This window comes from Mirounga angustirostris, unplaced genomic scaffold, assembly GCF_029215605.1.
Source record: "Mirounga angustirostris isolate CCGP_5_RB_7025 unplaced genomic scaffold, mMirAng1.0.hap1 SCAF_3, whole genome shotgun sequence".
Taxonomy (NCBI): Eukaryota; Metazoa; Chordata; class Mammalia; order Carnivora; family Phocidae; genus Mirounga; species Mirounga angustirostris.
The window spans coordinates 75,753,404-75,774,068 of record NW_026991711.1 but is presented as its reverse complement, the minus strand read 5'-3'; the positions used below and the strand labels follow the sequence as shown (position 1 = coordinate 75,774,068).

Here is a 20,665-nt window from a genome sequence, read left to right as displayed (position 1 = left end):
AAATAAAATCTTAAAACAACAACAACAACTTGTTTGTTCCCCCTTCTCAGACACCAGATTTGGACTTAGCCCAGGTCTGGACAGGGCCTGGGCCAGAAACAGAAGAGAAAGTAGAAACCCATTCATTTACTGAGATTTTCCTTCCCTGGCTTAGAGGCAGAAGTATATATTAATGCTGGGTAACATTCCTACCAACAGGCTGAATGCTTAAGATACAAGGTTTCGAGCTGTAAGAACCTTAGTGGCTGTTGGAATTCTGAGAGCAAATGAAATGCGAATGACTAACCAAAAACTGTTCTGATTATTATCAAATGAGATCACACACACATCAGTAATCTTGATGTAACTCTTCAAAAATAAAGAAAAAGAGAGAAGAAGAGGAACTATTGTAATCTGGAATGCTGTGGCCTTGTCCTTTGGGTTCAGGGAATAGATAGGCCATTTGCTAAAAAAATATATGACACAGTATTAAAAATATTTTAAAATACATTAATGCTTCTTAAGGCCCTTGAAGTAAGAGGGGGGTATAGTGGACTTCAATTGCCCTTGCATGTGTAAAACTGATGATAAAATATACTTAAAACATAGTTAATAAATCTACAACTTGTTTTATAGGCAGAAAAGGTAATTTATTAAAAATGCAAATATGTGAAGTTCATGGAGAACACAATTTAATATTCTTAGCCTAGTTCTATAAGCACAAGAAGGTACTTAAATAACCATGAACATTTTAAACACCGTTGAAGACTTAGAATACTATACTGAGGAGAAAGTAGTGTAGCTGAGCTCATCCTCTCTTTATTGAAAATAAAGAAATGAAGTCTGTCTGACTGTGATAAACCCCATCCTGGACCCTCTGACCACACCCTGAGCCCCTAACTCCCGTCTCCCTTACATCGTGGGAGGGTGGTTACCACTGACCCTGCCCAAACACAGGACCAGTAATAAGCTTTCTTCCCCCAGCCTTCGTAATAATCACTTAAGGGAATTCCATTTTCTGGGTTTATCCAAAAACCTAGATCATCCTACCATCTTCAAATCAACAACACCACAATGCTGGGTTTAACACCCAAGCAGAGAAAATAATAGAACTGTAGGCTGCAATTTATGCCTGGACTCACTAAGAGTAAAGACACATTTTAAAACCATCATATTATAAAATAAATGTATATAACAATTCCATCTTAACATCTTAAAATGTATTTTATCTCTGAGTGGCTCAGTCGGTTAAGTGTCTGTCTTTGGTTCAGGTCATGATCTCAGGGTCCTGAGATCAAGCCCTGAGTTGGGCTCCCTGCTTAGTGGGGAGTCTGCTTCTCCCTCTCTCTTGTGCTCTCTCACCTGCTCACAGATGCTCTCTCAATAAAATAAATAAATAAATAAATAAATAAATAAATAAATAAATAAATAAATTCTTTAAAAAATGTATTTTATCTCTGAAACACATGCTGAGGAATACAAAGGTCTACTTAAACTTTAACTTATAAAAAGCATGATTTTATATAAATGGGCTTACTTTCCTCTTTTCCAATTGCTTATTGAGGACAACAAAATATTCCAAAATCAAAAAATGTTTTAGAGTTGAATATATCAGAAATCCATTGTTTTTCTAAACTCTTCTGAACATCAGAGGTTTTTTCTTAATGCTGTTTTGACTTCTGTTGTACAGAGAGGCTAGAAGGAAGCAGGAGGAGAAGGGAAAAAAGAACGGGCAGCATAGAAGAAGGTCCCGGCTGATTCTCTAGTGGACAAAAATGGAAAGAGGTATCTGTTCACAGCATTACTTGCATTTCAAGTCATGCATGACAGCATACAAACATTCAAATCAATGGCCCCAAGTGCCTTTAGAATCAAGAAAACTAAGTGTTTCTGGATTAGAATGCAGGATGGCACCTTCATGAATCATCTCTCTCCCCAAACTGCTTTCTTGTATTAGTGAAGGCCATCCAATATACCCCATACTAGGCATTCTTGATTCTTCCCTGATCTTCACAAGCCCCAGCCCCAGTCACCATGTTCTGTCAATTACTCAATCTAGTTTACTAGATTCAATTCAATTACTCTGCTTCATCGTTTCTCATAGAACTATTCCAATAGTAGCCCAACTGGTTTCCCTGTCACCAATCTACTCTACGCTACTGAAACACACGTTGGATTCTAGCTAGCCATTACCTGGAACAAACCCGAGGCCATTCAAAATCTCATCCAAGGTCTCTCCAGCTCTATCTTCACATACAATTATTCTCCAGCCCATATCAAATGATTCACCATTTAACACATACTTACTTTATGCAATTGTAAATGAGATAAAAGTTGCTCTGCTCTCAGATTATCATTTGCCTTTGTGAAACTGTAAAATTTACCTTTCAAAACTCAGTTGAAATATTACTTGCTGTAGGAAAACTTCATAAACTCCCCTGGGCTCAGAGCTCTTTGCTCCTTTCTGGGCCTCTGTTTAAAACCACTGCAATGTTTACATAGCATTTATTTATTTGTCTCAACATCACGCAAAAGCAGCTGTTCCTATTCTTTCCAAACTCCCCAATACTATGGCAATGTCCTCACAGTCTGAGAGCCTGAGAGGTAATTAAAGATGCTTCATGCATGTGGAAAGGGATGAATGCTGAGTTGGTGGATAAATGAGCAAATAAATGGACAGTTCTGGATGGCAAGGAAGCTGTTTCCTCCCCACATTCATGTATGATTTTATAAAAATGAGCTTGATTTAAGTTATTGCTTAGTTATTAAAACTATGTGTTTCAAAATCAATAACCATGTTTTAGGTCAGGACACAACCATCCATTCCTGTCTCTTTCATAACCTGAAAACAAACGGACTACAATTTTCCTTCCCTTACTATCGACAACCCTGTTTTGAAGGCCTCCTATTTCGTTTCAGAGACATGAAGTACATGGGAATGGGGTCTTTTCCAACAAAGAAGTGTCCGCTGCTGGCACAAAGTGTAAAAAGAAAGATTTAGGACTTCTAAAACATCTCTTTTCTATAGCTTATTTTTTTAAAGATTTTATTTATTTGACAGAGAGAGACACAGAGAGTGAGGGAACACAAGCAGGGCGAGTGGAGAGGGAGAAGCAGGCTTCCCACCGAGCAGGGAGCCCGATGCGGGGCTCGATCCCAGGACCCGGGGATCATGACCTGAGCCGAAGGCAGATGCTTAACGACTGAGCCACCCAGGTGGCCCTCTATATTTTAGTTTAAGCTTGAAGCATTACTGTATTGGCAGGATTGAAAGGGTAAGATGAAGAGGAGGCAGGGAACAAAGAGGGCACAGTGATGGGAAGTTGGAAAAAAGAACCCAGAAGAGTCAGAGAAAGTAATGACTTCATGAGGATTCTGTTTTTCTACCAGCAACACTCACTGATGACAGATTGTGTCACTCTCCTTTAAACTTGCAAGGGTCCAGCATATGAACCTAATCAAGAAAACAGTGACCCCAAATTAGAGCTGCTGTTCACCAAGAATGCTTCTGTGAAGAGTGGCTCAGCCTGGGGCACCTGGACGGCGCAGTAGGTTGAGCGTCCAACTCTTGGTTTCAGCTCAGGTGTGATCCCAACAATCCTGAGACAATGAGATCATGAGATCATAGAACTGAGCTGGGGTTGGGCTCCGTGCTATGCACCGAGTCTGCTTTCTCGCTCTTTCTCCCCCGCACCTGCACACTTTCTCTAAAATAAATAAATAAATCTTAAAAAAAAAAGAAGAGCAGCTCAGCCTCTCTGTATAGGGACTGTCACATAAGGCAAGACTTACAGACAGCACCAGTGGTGTTTCTTTTTTATTTCTATTGAGGGATATGAGAATGTGTCCTAGTGCAAAATACCTTGAAAATGTTTAATTCGAAACTTGGCAGTGAAAGAATTACAGATGAATAATTTATACCACACAGAGTAAAAACATAAAGCAAAGTGTACAACAGAACCTTGCTATAAGTAAATATGTAAAAATTTATACCATACACGAGAGAATGGGGCTGTAATAATGGACCTTAGTCATAAACCGTATTTAAGGCTCCACGCCTCCTATCTCCCCACCTGTGGCGCTGATCTACAAGAAATGCCATACTATGGACCTGGGTTCACACCAGCCCTACTGTCCGAGGTGGCTTTCTTCAATCCTGTGTCAGAAAGTAAACTACAAAAGAAGTTGTCAGAAAAGGGACTGAAACCCCTTTGTTGAGCTGCCAAGCCCATCCTAAGTAGTCTCCAAAAAACCCACCTAAAAAAATCTAGAGGAAAGACTCTGATTTGGGCAAGACCAGCTGTGGCAGGAAGTGGCCCAAGCTCAGTGGAAAGAAGGCTAGTCGTGGAGTCAAAAGAGAAAACAATGGAAATTCATCAAAGGCCTGTGATACCAGCACTTACCGATCCCATCTCATTTAATTAAAACACCCTCTGCAGGGCGCCTGGGTGGCTCAGTCAATTAAGAGTCTGCCTTCAGCTCGCGTCATGGTTCCAGGGTCCTGGGATTGAGCCCCACATCAGGCTCTCTGCTCGGCAGGGAGTCTGCTTCTCCCTCTCCCTTTGCCTGTGCTCTCTAATAAATAAAATCTTTAAAAATAAATAAAATAAAACACCCTCTGCAGTAGATACTTACACTTCTGTTTTACAGATCAGAAAAACTGTGAGGTTCCACCAACCATCAGGAAACAGCAAATGGTTAGAACTTAGGTCTACATGTTTCTGGGCCTTCCTCCCCATTCTGAGACCTAGCTCTGGGGAGCTGCTACTCAGCAGCTGTGTGATTCTGACAGGAGGGTCCTGTGACCTTCCCAAGCCTCAGTTTACCCATCTTTTAAAACAAATACAACAATGCTGGCCTACTCTGCAGGGAGGCTGTGAGAATCAAATGCAACAATGTTATGTGAAGGACTTTAATTAGCTGCAAAAGCGTCATATAAAAATGCAAGAGGTTACTACTGGTACTTGTATTTTTGTTTTTTCTTTTCTTTTTTTTTTTTTTTTAAAGATTTTATTTATTTGACAGAGAGAGACACAGCGAGAGAGGAAACACAAGCAGTGGGAGTGGGGGAGGGAGAAGCAGGCTTCCCGCCGAGCAGGGAGCCCGATGTGGGGCTCGATCCCAGGACCCTGGGATCATGACCTGAGCCGAAGGCAGACGCTTAACGACTGAGCCACCCAGGCACCCCTATTTTATTTTTCTGATACATTTATTTTTAAGAGACATTTACATTTTTAGAGTTCCAAGAGAGCTGGTAAAATTCCAGTTTCCAGCAGTGGTTGGAGCAATTGCTATACTGACACTCAACCTATTTTTTTTTTTAGATTTTTTTAAAAAATTTTAAGTAATCTCTATACCCAACATGGGACTTAAACTCACGACCCTGAGATGAAGAGTCACATGCTTCACTGACTGAGCCGGCGAGGTGCCCCTTTCTCAACATATTTTGGACCAAGTTCTTCATTCCACCATTTCCTGAAGAAAAGTTTTAATTTCACTATTTTGCCAAAAGGGATTTTTGTTTGTATTCTGTAAAAATTCATACCCAAATGATAATAGAGTTCAATGAGAAAAACAGGATTACAGGCTACCTTTAACTTTTTCAGGAATAACTCTCTTTCCTAAATCAAGAGTTAACTGGGGTAGATCTGGAAGAGAAATGTCCAAACCTAAAAAACAGGACACTTAACACCTACAAGAGCCTAGATACTTAATACCTAGAGCCTCAGCCTGGAGAGCGGATCTCAAACTTCAGTGTGGCAAAAATAATTCCCTGGGTAGCATGTCAAAGTCCAGATTACTGGACCTGGACTCTTGTGATTCCAGTTCAGTAGCTCCTGGTGAGACTCAAGAATCTACACCATTAGCTTGCATCCTGGGTATGATCTTCATCCCAAACTTTGAGAAATTCTGGCTAGAAGATCAGAAGTCACTTGCAAAGTTTAACTGGTGTGTACTGAAGTATCTGACCAAAGGCAGCAATTTTAATAACAAAAATTATGATTATGATAAAGCCAACATTTATTGAATTTACTGAGCATTTCATTTAATCCTGGTACATACTATTATCTCCATTTTTAAAGAAACTGAGGCTTAAGTAGGTCAAGGACATACAGCTGGTTAGTAGGGAAACTAGGATTTGAACTCAGACAGCCCTACTAACAAAGCGCACCTATTTTATACCACAAAGCTTCTCCACCACTCAGAAATGCTGGCATTGATGGCCAGCAACCACATCAGTGCTAGTTTCCTAGGAATTTACCGTCTGTGAGTGTTCTTTCCTCTCCAACCCACCTGAGCCCCCCACCCCACCTCAGCTTTACTACTAACATTCTAAATGAAGGCAACATCCCAAATTGTCATTTTGTCCCCCGACTGGCAGCTGTAGGAGAAACATAGATAACATTCAGTTTATATAGCAACATGTGGCAATTTGTAGTTATGCCCTTTTGCCAATTAAACCTACAGTATTCCTTCTGATTGCCATAGCAATGATGTATCACATGAACGTGTCACCAAGCCAACTGGAAAGTGATTTCCAACCTTGGATGCTCTTTGATCTTAATTATTATAGGGTAGCTTAAGATGAGAAAAACGAACCAAGAGAAAAACAAATACACTGGCATCTTAATCATCAAACTAAAATTTCCCCCTAAAAATACAAACACTACTTTTCTGCATTTTGTGACTGCTGTAAGGTCTTATTATGCCTTTGTCATCCACAAATTAAAACAAAGCACCAAATAAGAGTAAATATTAAAACCCTGACAGATATATAATAATATTGGTTTGTATCATTTAAGTATTTCATGTACTTTAGAAAGCTTAATATGCATAGCATTGATATATTTCATATTATTAATATGATTAATTATTGATTATAATTGATTATATTATAATTATGATACATTAATATCATTTATACCTGATTACATATTGTTATTATGGTAACTATAAAAACTAGGCTCCTGCTCAGATATATAGGTATGCAATTCTGTCTCCCTCTTCCCCCTTATTTTTTTGAATTTTTTTTTTAAGATTTTTATTTATGTATTTGAGAGAAAGAGAGCACGAGCAGAGGGAGAGGCAGAGGGAGAGGAAGAAGCAGATTCCCCACTGAGCACAGAGAATGATGGGGCTTTATCCCAGGACCCTGAGATCATGACCTGAGCCAAAATCAAGAGCTGGCCGCTTAACCGACTGAGCCACCCAGGCACCCCTCTGCCCACCCCCCCATCCTGTTTTTAATGGGAAAATCCTACTTGATGATATTTTACTAGAGGAAAAAACTGTTCTAGAAATGAGCCACTTTAAAGTTCAAGGATGACATGATTACATGTACATTACACTATTCTTTAGATTTTACATTTTTAGAAAATAATTTTAGAAGTGGCTTTTTAAATTTATAAAGTTCAGCAGCCTGTCAAATATTAAGCACCCATTCAGAAATACTTTGAAACATATCGCTGCAAAAGATATACCTGTTTATATAATGACAAACACGAATCTTTTTTAGGGCAAGTGGCAACTTCAAAAAGACAAAAAATGTTGACTTGATTGTTAAAATAAAAAGCTACTTTAGGGGCGCCAGGGTAGCTCAGTCAGTTAGGTGCCCAACTCTTTTTTTTTATTTTATTTTAAGATTTTACTTATTTATTTGACAGAGAGAGCAAGAGAGCACAAGTAGCGGGGAACAGTAGAGGGAGAGGGAGAAGCAGGCTCCCCGCCAAGCAGGGAGCTCGATGCGGGGCTCGATCACAGGACCCTGGGATCATGACCTGAGCCGAAGGCAGACACTTAACCATCTGAGCCACCTGGGCGCCCCAAGGGCCCAACTCCTGATTTCCACTCAGGTCATGATCTCAAGGTCATGAGATAGAGCCTCAGGTCCGGGGCTCAGTGCAGAGTCTGCTTGAGATTCTCTCTCCCTCTGCCCTTCCCCTGGCTCATGTTCTCTCTCTCTCTCTAAATAAATAAAATCTTTAAAAAAAAAAAAAAAAAGCTTTCACATTCTGGCTCATGACCTGCATTTTATGACTTAATATTTCTTTTTTTTTTAAGATTTAATTAATTAATTAATTATTTGAGAGCACATGCACATTCATTGCATTCATGAGTGGGGGTGGGGGGTAGAAGAGAGGGAGAAGCAGACACCCCTCACTGAGCAGGGAGCCTGTCTCGGGGCTCAATGCCAGGACCCTGAGATCATGACCTGGGCGGAAAGCAGACACTTAACCGACTGAGCCACCCAGGCACCTCTGACTTAGTATTTCTGCAAGAAATCTTTTTCTCTTTAGTTCTTTGCCTGCAAAAGGAAAACTAAAACAGAAAACACCTTAGAAGAACTAAACATAAGCTAGCACAAGGATGACTAACAGAAAGCATATTAATTCTCTTTACAACATCCCGTGTGGGATGCTGCTGAACAAATATCCCCCCAGCGTTGCTAATACTTAAGGTATATACTGATGGTATAGCAAATGTCCTTGTAACAAAAGGTTAACTTCATTAGAAAAATATTTTTAAAAGCACAAATGAGGGGCGCCTGGGTGGCTCAGTCGTTAAGTGTCTGCCTTCGGCTCAGGTCATGATCCCAGGGTCCTGGGATCGAGCCCCACATCGGGCTCCCTGCTCGGCGGGAGGCCTGTTTCTCCCGCTTCCACTCCTCCTGCTTGTGTTCCCTCTCTCGCTGTGTCTCTCTCTGTCAAATAAATAAATAAAATCTTTAATAAATAAATAAATAAATAAATAAATAAATAAATAAATAAATAAAAGCACAAATGATATATCATATTTTCAAATTATCTTTCCAACTGTAATTGCAATTTCTGTGACTCAAGTTCTAGGGCTTCTCTGTCAGAAAAAATTGAGAACTCAGTGGGGTATGGAAACCTATATTCTCTGTAACGTAAAAACTGTGGACCATTTAACAAATGAAGGTGGGATAACTGGATGTCCATATGCAAAAAAAGGAAAAAAAATAATAACCTAGACCTTTATCTCACATTGTACACAAAAATTAACCAAAAATGGAGCATATGCCATTTAAGAAACAAAACAAATGAGCAAAGGAAAAAAGAGAGATAGAGGCAAATCAAAAAACAGACTTTTAACTATAGAGAACAAACCGATGGTGACCAGAGGGGAGGTGGGTGGGGGATGAGGGAAATAGGTGAAGGGGACTAAGAGTACACTTATCATGATGAGCACTGAGTAATGTATAGAATTGCTGAATCATTATATTGCACACCTGAAACTAATATAACACTGTAAGTTAACTATACTGGAATTAAAATAAAAAATATAATTAAAAAAAAAAGGAGCATATATCTAAGTGTAAGAGCTAAAACTAACATTTCCAGAAGACAGGAGAAAATCTTGGCGATTTTTGTCAATACAGAGATTTCTACTTTTCAAAAGACCCAATCAAGAAAATAAAAAGACCACCCAGAGACTGTGAGAAAACATTTGCAAGTCATATATCTGATAAAGAACTTGTATCTAGAATGTATAAAGAAATCCTACTGCTCAATAAAACTAAAAATGCAGTGACAGTATGAGCAGAAGATCTGAATAGACACTTCACCAGATAAGATAAAAGAATGGCTAATAAACAAGATGATCAACAGCATTAGTCATTAGGGAAATGCTAATTAAAATCAAAGTGAGATACCACTACATACCCACTTGAAGGGCTAGAATCCAGAATAGTGATGATACCAAGTCCTGGCAAGGACACAGAGAAACTGGCACCCTAATACATCGCTGGTGGGAATTTACAATGGGACAACTGTTTTAGAAAACAGTGTGGCAGTTCCTCAAATGGTTAAACATAGAATCACAAATGACCCAGAAACTCACCTCCTACTTATCTACCCAAGAGAATGGAAACATATGTCCACACAAGACTTGTACATAAATATTGACAGCAGCATTATTCATAACAGCCCCAGAGGGGGAACAACTCTAATGTCTAACAACTGATGAATGGATAAACAAAATGTGAGATATCCATACAACTGATTATTATTCAGCCTTAGAAAAGAAATTAAGTGAGGGGTGCCTGGGTGGCTCAGCTGGTTAAGCATGTGCCTTCTGCTCAGTTCACGATCCCAGGTTCCTGGGGTCAAGCCCCAAATCAGGCTCCCTGCTCAGCGGGGAGCCTGCTCCTCCCTCTCCCTCTGCCCCTTCCCCTGCTGGTGTGCTCTCTCTCTCCTCTCTCTCTTAAATAAATAAATAAAATCTTTAAAAAAAGAAATTCAGTGCTGATATACACTACAACATGAATCAGTGTTGAAAACAATATACCAGGTGAAAGAAGTCAAACACAAAAGACCATATTATATGATTCTATTTCAATGACATATCCAGAAAAGTATAATCTATAGACACAAAAAGTAGATCAGGCACCAGGGATGGAACAGGGAGTGACTGCAAATGGATGTGAGGTCTCCCTCAGGAATGATGGAAATGTTCTAAAACTAGACAGTGGTGATGGCCACACAACTCTAAAAAATTTACTACAAATCACTGAATTGCTCACTTAAAAAAAAAATATTGAGACAGAATGCAAATCAGTAGTGGCCTGGGTTTTTACAGGAGCAGGAATTGCCTGCACAGGGCACAGGGGAACTTTCTGGCGTAATGGAAGTGTTCTATAACTTGACTGTTGTGGGGGCTGCACAACTCTATAAATTTCCTAAAAATTACCAAACTGTATATTCACAACTGGTGAGTTGCATGTTATGCAAACTATATCTCAATAAAACTCCTAAAAAGCCTTGGGCGGACTCTCTACGGTCACTACATTTTCCTCTATAAATACAACCTCCTATTTCTGGTTCTAGGGATGGTCCTGTGAAATAGCTGTGGATCATTTCTAACCTCCAGAAGAATTGTTGATGTCTCCAAATAGCTATTTGAGGAACACAAAGAGTCATACCTACGTAATCTGCAGAGTCAAAACTAGGTAATGTATCTATATCTCTGATTAAATCACACCAAAAACAGCGCCTTGGAGCTATCGTTATGTATTAAGTACCCATCATCCTCATCAAACTCCAAAATTTGTAATTCATGTTGAAATTGGGCCTGAATTTAGTCCCTGCTCACCTACTGCATTACTCCAGTACTGAAGTTGGAGGGAAGTTTTACTTTCATGACACTGTACCTTGTGGTGCCACAAAATACCCTCTTTTTTATGATTCGGGAACAACAACGCAAGTAGAGGTTCTCAGGTGGGGGCCACCCCAGTGGGTGGTGGGCAAGCTAAAATCAGCACTTGCAGAGACTGGAGGACACCATGAGTGGTGGGCCAGGCCAAGTTGAAACCCTGCGTGGTAAAAACAATTTGTATTCTACAAAATCTCCCAGTCAAGCACTCCAGTTGCTTTAACTTTATAAGATTGGGTTGTACAATGGCTTCCAACAATTTTGAAGCTACAGTAAAATGATAAAATCCTAAAACACTGGAGTGTTCAAGTAAACAGAGGCTCAGAAAAGGCAAGGGATTTCGCACTAGGAGCCAGCATGTTAGTGGAAGGGCTAGGATAATAACCTGAATTCAGCTCCAGTCCATTGTTTTCATGGCTTGTTTGATTACTGATTCCAACACAAGAGTATCCTCCTGATCGCCCCATCATCTTTGACTTCTCTCTCCCCCAGAACATTCAAATGTTAATTAAAAATAAACTGTGAAATCATTTTGAAGTGTAACCTCTCCTCTCTGTTTTCATGGTTTTAATACAGATCTCATTTCCTCTGAACTAGACTATTGAGGAATGCTCTCTCTCAGGACCGCCCCCATCCCAATCCTCTCTATGTAGCTGGTCCCCTTCTGCGGTCCCTGGTAAACACCTCTCTGGCTTTCTCCTGCCTGCAGGGTAAAGTCCAAGCTCCAAGCAAGGCCCTTTTTAACTCTGTACAGATCTAACTTTCCAATCTTATCTCCCACTTCTCCACCCAACCACCTTGTACAAAAGTTATGGTGAGCAACGTGCAGTTCCCTTAGCACCACAAATCAGCATCTTTGTGGACACTATATGCAAAGCTCAGTGCTGAGCTCTCTACCTGCATCATCTCATTTTATCTTCACAACAACTCCATGTGATAGGCAGGTACTCTAGCTACTCCCAGTTTACAGAGGAGGAAAATAAGGCTTAGATAACTCTTCTGGCTGACTCCCTATGTCGACAGTACCTCCTCCCTCCCCCATGCTCTTCCAGTTGGCCTGGAAGACCCTGCCGCTCCTCCTCAACTGCTGCCCCCTGCATCCCCCATCCTGATCTTCTTCAAGACCCCACACACTTCTCTTTCCCCAGTTATGCAACTCTTTACCCAGGGTTAATAATTTGGTCTTTGGTGCTTTCATGGTACTTTGTACATCCCTCAGCAGAAACACCACACTACATCATAATTATTTATATACATTCCAATCTACCAATTAGAATGTGGATCTATAAGAACAAGAATAGCCTTTTTTCTTCAACTCTTTCTTTTCCTTATATCTGGCATATATATCAGGTAGGTAAATACCGAATGACAAGGTACATTAGTCTTTATAATGTGTTGTTTCATTCACTCCTTTTCCTTCCTTCCTTATATATTCTGTTTCCATCCCCACATTTCAGAGCCTTATTACCTCTGAGCTCTCTCTGGCAATAAATTCCTGATAGCTTTCCCCCGGTCACCTTTCTCTCCAATTCTCTTCTATACCAATGGTGAATTAACTTCCCCAAAACGCAGTTCTGTGCTTGGCTCTTTGCTATTCAAAAACATCCTTGACTCCATGGTGCTTACCAAGTAACGTATAGATAGAGATTGTTTACTCTAAATTCAAGAGTGTGCATGATCTGGGCTTAATGATTTCATCTTAACTTGGATCATTCCCCTACACCAAACCAAATTATGTTACTTCCTATTCTCTCAAATCACATAAAATCTCTGCATATGTGACCACTGAAATTATATGTAGACATCTCGCCTTCTTCAAATCAGATTCCTTCCTTGATTTGATACATGGGTAAAAACTACAACTCTTTTGAAATCCCACAGCATATGGTTTTACCTCTTTTGTGAGATTTAATCTATTCTGCACAGTTCTAATAAGATTTAGATACATCTTAGCTCATTTATAATGTCCTTGACATCCTTCTAGAGCTACATCTAATTTGAGTGTCTTATACCTGGTAGGTGCTCAACAAATTTGCTTTGGTGCAATACTGAATGAACATATAAATTTTAGGTCATGCTAGAACCTAACTCTCATGCTTTAAAAAAAAAAAATGTGAAGTCAAACTAACTGTTTGAAGATCTTCACAGTCCTCCCTAAGACTATAACGCAGTCAAAAAACACTTTTGGAAAAGTCTGATCTTAATTCACCCCTGTTTCAAGAAGTCAGGTCAATCTAGGATTGAAAAATCATCTAAGTGGATAGTAATCATTGCACACTGAGAGCCAGTGTTAAGCATTTTAACAGGCATAAATTTAACAGGCATAAATCCCCTGGTTCCTACAACAAATATCCAAGGCAAGATGAAGCTATCCCACATTCTGCCCTTGAGAAGACTGGGGCCAGGAGAAGCTCAGCAGTTCACTCAATGGAAGGCATCTTTAGAACAGCAGAGCCAGGATTCCAACCAAACTAAAAAATAATAATAATAATAAAATAAAATAAAATAAAAAATCTACTGAAAGACTAAAGCTCCCTCTCAAGGAGTTACAATGGATTTTCATCATTTAAAAGAGTTCCAGGGCACCTGAGTGTCTCAGTTAAGTGTCCCGACTCTGGATTTCAGCTCAGGTCATGATCTCGGGGTCATGGGATTGAGCCCCGAGTGGGGCTCCGTGCTCAGCTCGGAGTCTGCTTGAGGTTCTCTCGCCCTCCCTCTGCTCCTCCACCAACTGGTATGTGAGTGTGCACACCCTCCTGCTCTTGCTCTCGAAAAAAATAAATACAATCTTTAAAACTAAATACATAGGGGCGCCTGGGTGGCTCAGTCAGTTAAGCATCTGTCAGGGTCCTGGGATCGAGCCCCGTGTCGGGCTCAGCGGGGAGCCTGCTTCTCCCTCTGCCTCTGCAGCTCCCCCTGCTTGTGCTCACTCTCTCAGATAAATAAATAAAATCTTTAAAAATAAAAATAAGTAAAAGAGCTTCACCTACAGCATATTTCAACATTACCACAAATTTCTGAATCTATACTGCATGACTAAGGACGGGGTCCCTTTCCTAGTGACCTAATTCACCCAATGGAGCTATTCTAGGACTTGGTAGGAAAACCAGCAAGAACACTCTAAATTCGTGTGCTTATACCTTTATCAGGGGATAGGGGGCACTGTCCCCAGTATAAATACTCAGTTGCATTTTTAAACTAAAACAATTTTAGGTCCTTCAACTGATCATCACTCTTACAAAAAAACTGACCACTAGGTGGCAGAAGTATAAAGTTAACAAGGTGATTTTTCTACAATGCTTCGTAAAGGAAGAGTAGGGGAATATCTCCCACCCTTTTTCCACAGCAATACAAAATCCTGTTAAACTGTTAATAGATCTTCAAAGATTATTTTGTCACTTTGAGAGTGTCATGTTATAAATAAATGGTTCTAAATTTAAAAATTATTCCTCCTTACTGAAAACTGCATTATAATACTTATTTTAAATATCATAATATATATAGATTTCAACTTTTTTTATACTCAACACTAATCATAACGTCAACTAGCTTTAAAGATAGAAGTAGAACCATACTGTCAATGAATTAAGTACAGAATAATACACTGTACGCTAGAATATAGAGACTGAAATATAATTTTGTGTAATGCTATATAAGATAGACAAAAACTGCTTTATAAATCATAAAGGTTGGAGTTCCTGCCTTTTGTAAGGTGTTTTTCTGTTTATTTGTTTCATTATGCTTGCATTTTGTTTCTAAATGTCAAAATAAAAGAGAAGGTTTCAGGGTGTATTTTACCATATATATATATGTATATATATATGACAAATATCATATATATATTTTACTTCTCTGCAAGTAACACTGAAGATGACCAATATGTAAAATGCAAGTTGGGCAAAATCATCATTATATTTTTCTTCACGACATTTACTTTAAAAGCACAAGAGGAAGCTTGATATGCTTGATAAGAATTTTGAGGAAATAAATGCAACTTCAAAATGTGATAAACATCTTGAGGCAAATTTGTGGAATTATCTGTACACATGTGTGCACTCCTGATGACTTGTGCCCTGCTTTCTATCTTTGGTGATCCCTTGTGGGTAGAAATTAAATTATATATGATTAATTTATATATAACTACATATAATTAAATTACACTTGGCAAACATATGGGTAAAGCTATATAATGATCAAAATAATTCTGAAAAGTAAGTTAGAAACTATCTCTTGCATATGTTCACTTAATATGCACTCAGGAAGAAAATATTTTAATGATTCTTTACTAATTTTATTAAGCAGAAAATAAAATCTCCATGTTTCGTATAAAGAACCTCTAGACCTATGCAAATCTTTTATTATGGAGCAGGGGGGTGGGGGGTGGGGGTGGTTCTAAACCATCAGTGGGGCAGGTTGGGTGTTGGGTAGAAGGAATTATGCTTCATCTTATCATCCACAGGCTATCCTGGCTTCCAAGTTTGCAAAAGCTGCTGTGTAATCATTCATCTACAGGCATTAGAACAAAACCAAGGTCCTCTCCAGGGATCAGTGGGAAGGAACAGCTGCTAGGGGATTATCTTCCATGGCAAGCACCAATTTATACCTGTAAAACAGTCTAGAAATGTACGTGAAGAATAGTTGGCAATATATACACATGAATGCATTTCCTCATCTTTCAGCTCTGTAATGTACTGAATGCATTTAGAAATAAGTGAAAATTATACAGTAAGGGAAAGTTGTCTGGATGCTTGACAGAATATGAAAAGAACATTGCTCCTGTAGACTTGACAGTTATTAGTTGATCTGATTCATGAGATGCTTATGTTCTACTCTAAAAATAACTGCAATAACAGTCATAAAAATTTCTTTGAACCATCATCACTCAGGGGTTGACAGGTATTAAACTGCAGGTTTCTAATTCATTCCTAGAAAATAAAAGATTTAGAACGCATAATGGTGTCTTAACACAAAGAATCTCATTTATATGTAGTCTGTTGGAAAGGACACAGCAACAATTTAAAATATTAAGAGAACTATGGGTAATAAAAAAATGTTTCAAAAAACAAAATTTTGAGAGCCCCTATTAAATAGCTGCATACAGTGGAAGAGAGGTCTCTAGCAACATTTTCCCCCCAGAATCTAGCATGTGGTTGGTCCTCAGTTAAGTATCTTTTGAATGAATGGTGGGGCAAGTGCCATCTCAAGGAATTTGGTAGAGTAGCAGTTCCTTTCAAAGGAGATAAAGATGACAGCAGCTTGACAGGAATAATCACGATGGCAGTCCAATCAGCACAGGGCCGCCTGCCTCTCTGGCAGGTGAAGCAAAAAGGGTAAATGCCAGGGCAAACACCCCAGCCTACGGGCAACCTCCAGGAGAGATGAAAGGTCAGTGCTGGGACAGGCACGCCTTCCGCAGCAGGTTCCCCACCAGAGGTCCCTGCTCTGCCCTTACCTCCTCCCTCCTTTCCTCTGGACCCGACGCCAGGTGGGGGCTCAGCTGAGGCTGGCTGCTGGCGCCGTCCTCACTGCCTTTGTCACACGCGGCTTGCGCAGACTCCTGGGCGGTCACAGGCCCCGCTGCCCTTTCTTCACTGTCCACTGAACTGAGGGACAGCGCACTGAGGCTGCTGGGACACGTGGCCTTTCCCGCGCCTGGGCTCCGAGGGCTAGGGGGCTTGGGTGTGGTAGGCCTTGCGGGGGTGAGCGGCTGCTCGGGTTCGAAAGTAAACTGGCTGCCCGCTTGGCGTTCGTCGGAGTCCTGGGCGACCGGACTCGCTGAGGCGCTGCCAGCGCAAGGACAGGCGCTTCCGGCCGCCCCGCAGCCTGCGGCTTCCATTGGAGAGGCGGCCGTGTCCACGTCCACCTGCGCGCTCGGAGCCCCGGCCGGGCCGCACCCCGGGCCGCCGTGCGCACCTGCGCACCTCCTCCACTCGCGCTCGGCGCTGGTGGACACGCGGCGGGAGTAGGCGTCGTGCAGCCGGCTGTGCACCTGCAGCCTCTGGCTCGCCTCGCCGGGCGAGGGCGCCCCGCTCCTGGGGCTCTCTCTCCTCCAGGCCGCGTCGGTGGCGCCGCTCACAAACCTCAGGACTCTGTCAAAGTCCTTGGCCCGCAGTGGGCTCTTCCAGCGTTTCGTCCTCCTCTCGGACCCACCGGACTTTTCCGAGTCGGCAGACGAACTGCTTAGCGTCCGTCGGGGCGCTGGCTTTTCAGGCGCCCCCTTGAGGTCCGTGAGATTTGAAGTGGACTTCCGTTTGAAGGAGCTCTTCTTCAGAAAGTTCAAGTTATCCGTGCTCTTGCTTTTCCTGTAGATGATGCTATTGTTCTCGGAGTCCTTCACTAGGATCTCACACACGGTGGGCTCCTGGGTGACAGGGGCCAGCGGCCGGACGTGGTTCTGGGACCCCTGATGCTTCTCGTAATCCAGGAGGCTGATGCGGCCCAGGCCGTAGGCGCGGCGGATGCTGCGGGACCGATGGGTGCTCCTCTGGAAGGCGTCGTCGGCCTCCTCGGGGTCGGAGCAGTCCGACGCGCCCCCTGGCCCTGCCTTCGGGGCGTCCCTTGCTGGTCCCGAGGAGGGGCACCTGCTGGTTTGCATTCCGACTGCAGCACCGTTTGGGATGGGTTTCCCTGGATCACGTTCCGGGGGGTCTTCCTTTGCCGCATCTGACCCCTCTCGGTTCTGAATTCCTTGAAGGACGGAGGACTTCAGTTTTTTGAAAGATCCCATTTTCCGGAAGGAGGCAAGGGCATTCCAGGTGGAGGAATTTCCCATCAGGACCATGGAGCGGGGCCTCTCCGGGTTGGTGCCGGTCCTCTTCCTACTCACGGAGAAGAGGCGCATGAGCTTGGCAGGGCTGAGTCTGGCCTCCTGGGCTTCCACCTCCCCGCAGTAGCTGCTGCTGCAGCCTCCATTCTGACATGCTGGGTAAGTCACCATTTTGGGGTCTTTGGGATCAGAGACCGAACATGGGATGGCGGCAAGTCGCCCATGGCCGTTCTGGGCTGTTGTCATATTCTCGGGGCTGGGAGCCCGTGGCCACAAGGCAGCTGGGTTCAAACCCACATGCACATCCGTGTCCACAGGCCCCAGACGCGTATCTTCATCTCCGAGGCTGCTGCCAGCCTGGCTTTCACACCTACGGTGCACATCAGGCTCCTCAGTTGTGGCCACTGCCTACAACAGAAAACAAAGCAGGGATTTAGTTATGTTCCCCCACAGAATAACCTCTATGAACAGTGGCTTGTTATTTTGTTTAAGAATTCTGAATACAAAAGAAGCATGCCTTGTGACAGGGCTGATCAGTTCAAAACTATTTTAAATTAAAAATTTACCTTTCCTAATTCATTTCACAATGAATTAAAGGGAAGAATGCAAATACACATTCCTTAAAAAAAAAAAAAAAAGATAATTATGGGTTGTGCATTCAATGTAAATTCTCAAATCCAGTGAAAGTTAAGTAAAACTTTTGAAAAATTGCTGGAATGCAAAGGCCAAGGCATCATTCAACACTGGGTCTTCTCTTTATTTGAAATAGAAGAAATTTTTAATTATCAAATTTAAAAAGATAGCAACAACTATTTCAAAATGTGTCACAGTGAAATATCAAACTATATTAAATTTAACACAGCTAATAGGCAGATTGAGTGCTTAGTATATGCAAGCACGAGTACAAGGAGCTGCAGTAGAGACCAAGATGCTCTCCGTTGCCTGTCTACAAAATACCTGAAACTCTACTGAGAGACAAAGTGCTACAGGGACACATGAGTGGAAGGGACAAACTGAAGTTGTATGAGGTCTGGCTTTGTGAATGAAACCGCATTAGTGAGGGGCCTCTGTCAACAGGATTCTTACTGGCTGGGGAATGGAGAAAGATCAGAATAATACTTAAATATTAGAAATTCAGACACAAAAACTCAAATTAAACAAATGTTGCACCTTCTTCTTTCTTCCTCCATGCCTGGAAGCCCACCACACACCTGCAGTCCATGCTCTCTCCCCCAGTGAAGATATTGCTCTCCTTACCCTTTGCCCTTCAGGCCAAGACCTGCTCAGCCTGGGAACGCCAGCTTAAATGTCAGTCACCCTGTTCTCAATGAATGATTAGTCAATGAAGGAAGATAGGAAGGAGTGTGAAATAACTCATAAAAGGACTACCACTCACTAAGTGTTTATTACGACATGTCAGGCCCCTGTGCTAAGTGTTTTAAAAACAACATGCCACTGAGTACTCATACAAACCTGCAAGATCAATAACTTTCATTTTATAGATAATCAAATGGACACTTGGGCAGGGGTGCTGGGGGTTCCTGCAGCTCTCCCTTCCAAAGCTTATGCTCCTCTCCACTACTTCAAACTAATGAACAAAGAAGAGAGGCAGAGCTGGGATATGAACCCCAGGGGTGTGACACCAAGTTCAGTGCCTTATGATATGACCCCAACTCAAGTCAAATCCCAGATATCCTTATGCCAGTCAAGGCCACTATTCCAAAGGCAATATTAAAAGCAGAAGAGGAAAAGAAGGAGAAAGGTGTATAAAATTAAGGTTAGGTCCCAATTTAGCTTAGTCCTCTCAAGTGCAGAAGAAAATGGGACCTCGTGCAAAGAGGTCTCATCTGATTCTACTCTCCAAATTCTCTGCTGGGTTCATTTTTATTTGCCCCTACGTCGTGCCCCTTGAGGAATTCCCAGGGAGTCACAGTGAAGGGGTTGATTCCATCTGGGACCAGGGAAGCTGCATAGATTTAGACCCCTGGAGCCTTTCTGATGTCCATTTACCCAATTCCATTACTCAGAAGCCTAATGGGGCTACCACATGCCGTCTGCAGTTTAATGTTCTCATGGAGAAATTAGGGAGCCTTAAGAGCTGTGGGTTGCATTTGAATGAGCCATAGAAGCAGAAACTTGAATCATCCCGGCACTGAGGCTGGAAGTAAATCTATAACCAGTTTGCAAAATGAGTCTAACACTAAGTACCACCTGTCCACCGTCAGCTACTCTGGGAGGGACAGGGGACTGTGGTTGTTTCAACTTCTCACAATCTTGAAACGAAGCATACAGTTTATGCAAACATCAAGTCCAGTCACAGACACTGACTGATGGCATATTACATAATTGTAATGGCCGTGTTATGACTTCCACTGGATACAGAGGAGCAGACACGACCCTTCTCTAGTCATCCGGCTGGATGGAGACACTTACAGACACCACAACTAGAGGGCGCTATGAGACCTTTTATAACCAAGGATGACAGTGTGTTAGGCGGCCCCTGAGGTCTCAAGGGGTGCTGGCAGTGCTCGATTTTAATGTTGGGTAGTTGGAGAACAGTAATCTGTGCTCCAGTGCCATCTATAAAAGAATAGGTGCCGGGGGCCTGGGTGGCTCAGTCATTGAGCGTCTGCCTTCGGCTCGGGTCATGATCCCAGGGTCCTGGGATCTAGCCCCGCATCGGGCTCCCTGCTCGGCGGGAGGCCTGCTTCTCCCTCTCCCACTCCCCCTGCTTGTGTTCCCTCTCTC

General features: G+C 42.0%; 1 protein-coding gene across 4 annotated transcripts in view; it reads right to left on the bottom strand.

Moving 5' to 3' along the window:
• SPATA13 (spermatogenesis associated 13) overlaps positions 1–20,665 on the bottom strand; it is a 141,572-nt gene that overhangs the window by 64,201 nt on the left and 56,706 nt on the right. For all 4 annotated transcript variants that reach the window (XM_045869201.3, XM_064586286.1, XM_064586288.1 and 1 more), the window contains one exon: positions 16,604–18,325. In XM_045869201.3, the coding sequence (XP_045725157.1) occupies positions 16,604–18,325 (1,722 nt within the window). The remainder of the gene's footprint in view (positions 1–16,603; positions 18,326–20,665) is intronic.